Source organism: Notothenia coriiceps, unplaced genomic scaffold (assembly GCF_000735185.1).
Source record: "Notothenia coriiceps isolate Sejong01 unplaced genomic scaffold, NC01 NC01_scaffold00008152, whole genome shotgun sequence".
Lineage (NCBI taxonomy): Eukaryota > Metazoa > Chordata > Actinopteri > Perciformes > Nototheniidae > Notothenia > Notothenia coriiceps.
In genome coordinates this window covers 1-2,781 of record NW_011340853.1, presented here as the reverse complement: position 1 = coordinate 2,781, position 2,781 = coordinate 1, and the positions used below count along the sequence as shown (strand labels likewise).

The 2,781-nt window shown below is 44.7% G+C and overlaps 1 protein-coding gene across 1 annotated transcript; it reads left to right on the top strand.

The window, feature by feature from the left end:
* Positions 1-692: 692 nt before the first annotated feature.
* LOC104944470 (kinesin-like protein KIF20B) lies at positions 693-2,006 on the top strand (the record flags this gene model as incomplete). Its single annotated transcript, XM_010770005.1, has 3 exons — positions 693-716; positions 772-934; positions 1,710-2,006. Coding segments are annotated over exons 1-3 (483 nt in total), but the record flags the coding sequence as incomplete, so codon positions are not given.
* Between the last annotated feature and the right edge of the window lie 775 nt (positions 2,007-2,781).

The window sequence follows — 2,781 nt, the reverse complement described above, 5'->3', positions numbered from 1 at the left end:
CACACACACACACACACACACACACACACACACACACACACACACACACACACACACACACACACACACTGTGTCAACACTGGTCCTGCAGATGAATGAGACTTCCCCTGTGTGTTGTTCCAGTGTTTGGTCTGACGGAGACACACAGGATGAATGGATGTGTGTGAGAAAAAAGAAATCAGCTGCAGAGTTATTCGGACATCCGCGAGTTTACATTTCTTATTCGTCTTGTTGGGACAGAAATAATAAAAGCGAACGTATAAATTAACTCAGTTTGAAGTTCAATCTTTAATCAAAACTGCAGCTACTTTGCATACATGTTAACATATTTTATATTGTGTATTCTATTGATACATATATTTTTTATTGTTGACATGTATATATTCACAGTTTGTTTTTTTCATATTCTAATTATTTGTATTTTATTATATTTTTAACACATGTGTAAAGCCTTTTAACCCGCTGCTGTGCTAATATAAAAATCCCAATTTGGGCTGCATTAAATAAATGTAATTTAACCTAATAATAGATATGGGCCATGATAGAGGAGGAATATCTGCACACACACTGCAGTTTCAGACAGACAGGGTTCAAAGGTCAACAGAGAGTTAAAGATCTGCTCACACCAGCACGACACACACACACACACACACACACACACACACACACACACACACACACACACACAGCGCCATGAGGGTCAACCAACACACCAAGTACACACACACAGTAATTGATGAGAGTAATGATGAATTGGTGTGTTTGTTTCAGGATCCAGCACCACGTTCCCTTCAGGGAGTCGAAGCTGACTCACTTCCTGCAGTTCTTCTTCTGTGGTGCCGGACGCGTCTCCATGGTGGTGAACATCAGCAGGAACTCCGAGTGTTTCGACGAGACGCTGAACGTCCTCAAGTTCTCCGCTCTCGCCCAAAAGGTCAGATTATCAACTCTTTCTAGATGATGGTATAAGATGTACCGCTGAATAAGCAGCGCAACTCACCAAAAGAAAGTTCTGTAAAAATTAAAACTGGGAAAATTCTGAAAAGTCGAATTCTGAGGAGAAAAAAGTCAAATTCTGAGTACGGGTAAAACTTTTAAAAAAATGAACATTTGGAAAAAAGTTTTCAAAAAGTTAAATTTGGAGAAAGATCTGAAAAAAGTCAACATTTTAGAAAATTCTGAAAAAAGCTAATTTGCAGAAAAAGTCACATTTGGAGAAAACTTACATTTCTGTACAAATTGAGAAATCTGAGAAGGTTCAAACCAGAAAGTGGACATATGTGAACTCCCAGGGGTCCGAGGTTTCAGGTCTTATCATAGCTGTCGATAGATGTCTGGCCTTCGATGAGCGTCCTGTCGCCCTACTCAGATTGGTGTGTCCCGCCCCGTTGTGTCTTTTCGGCCGCGGCAAAATAAATCTCTGATTGGCTGTTCAGCTCAGCGAAAACACTATTTGCCTGAATGGGAGTGGAGCAGTACAGTACTTAAGTACTTACAAGTGTTCATACTGGGTGGTTTATTTAGTTTGAAAATGATCCACCGATTTGCAGACGTCTCTTTCCCGATGTAACTCAATGGGAAAAAAGTGTTTCCGGGCCAGCGTCTGATACGGAAGTGTAGTACCGCCGTTTGGCCACGACCAATATTTTCCTCAGAGTCCGGCGCACTTCCTGGGGGCTTGTGTTGAACACCCTCCTCTCTCTCTACAGGTGGTGCTGCTGAGCTCCAGGCCGCCGCCGGTAGACGGCGCCCCCCACAGGTCGGCTCTGGAAGTGTCTCTGATCATGGATGAGGCGGAGCAGCGCAGGACAAAGAGGAAGAGCTCGATGGTGGCCTGGGAGACAAGTCTGGAGGACGTGATGGAGGACGGGGGAGAGGAGGAGGAGGAGGAGGAGGAAGAGGAGGAGGAGGAGGAAGAAGAGGAAGAGGAAGAGGAGAGTCCCATGGAGAGAACAGTGCTGGAGGCCGGAGCAGAGGAGGGGGACGGGACCATATTCTATTCCAATGTAAATACTGCTTTATTTTTTATTTTACTATCTTTTTTCCTGTTTTTTAAATGTTATTATATTGTTCTTAAAATAGTTGTATCTGTGTTTTTTAATTTTACTTTTATGTCTGCACCACGACACCAAGTCAAATTGCTCGTACCTGGTTCTGAATGTTCAGGTTTCCAGTGTTTCCCCAGGATGGAGTCATAGCAGCTAAGGCCCAGCGCAATGTGAGCGCGGAGCGCGTGGAATCTTTTAGCCTGTGCAAAGTGCGCCCCGCCAATTTGTTTCTATAGGCGCGTTCACACCGCAGTACTTTTCCCACAAAGGTTCATGAGAACTTAGTTCATCAGAACTCTTTAGTTCTGATTAACTAGGTACAGATCGCGTTCACACTGGAATAAATCCCTGGGGGTGGATTAGGCAAATGAAGCCGCTGACGTCACTACTTCTTCTTCTGCTTTGGGTTTACTGGCAGGCCGCAAACAGCTTCACGGCGTATACTGCCACCCGGAGTCCCCGGCCGGAAGTCCCCGGAGTTGGGAACTGGCTTCAGTAGAAGCTGATGGGACTCCCAGCAGCTTCTATTGAAGCCTTCAGAGTAAATCGCCAGAACGCCGACACCTCCTCATCTCCACCGCTCCCATGTTTTATTTTGTGTTGCCATAAGTTAGTCTCTCTGCGTTTCTGCGCTGGGCTAATGCTAATGCTAATAATGCTAATGCGAGGATAATAAAATGGTGGCTTCACAACACTTTTTTTGAGTTTTACGGGGCGTGGTTTGCAATTCGCC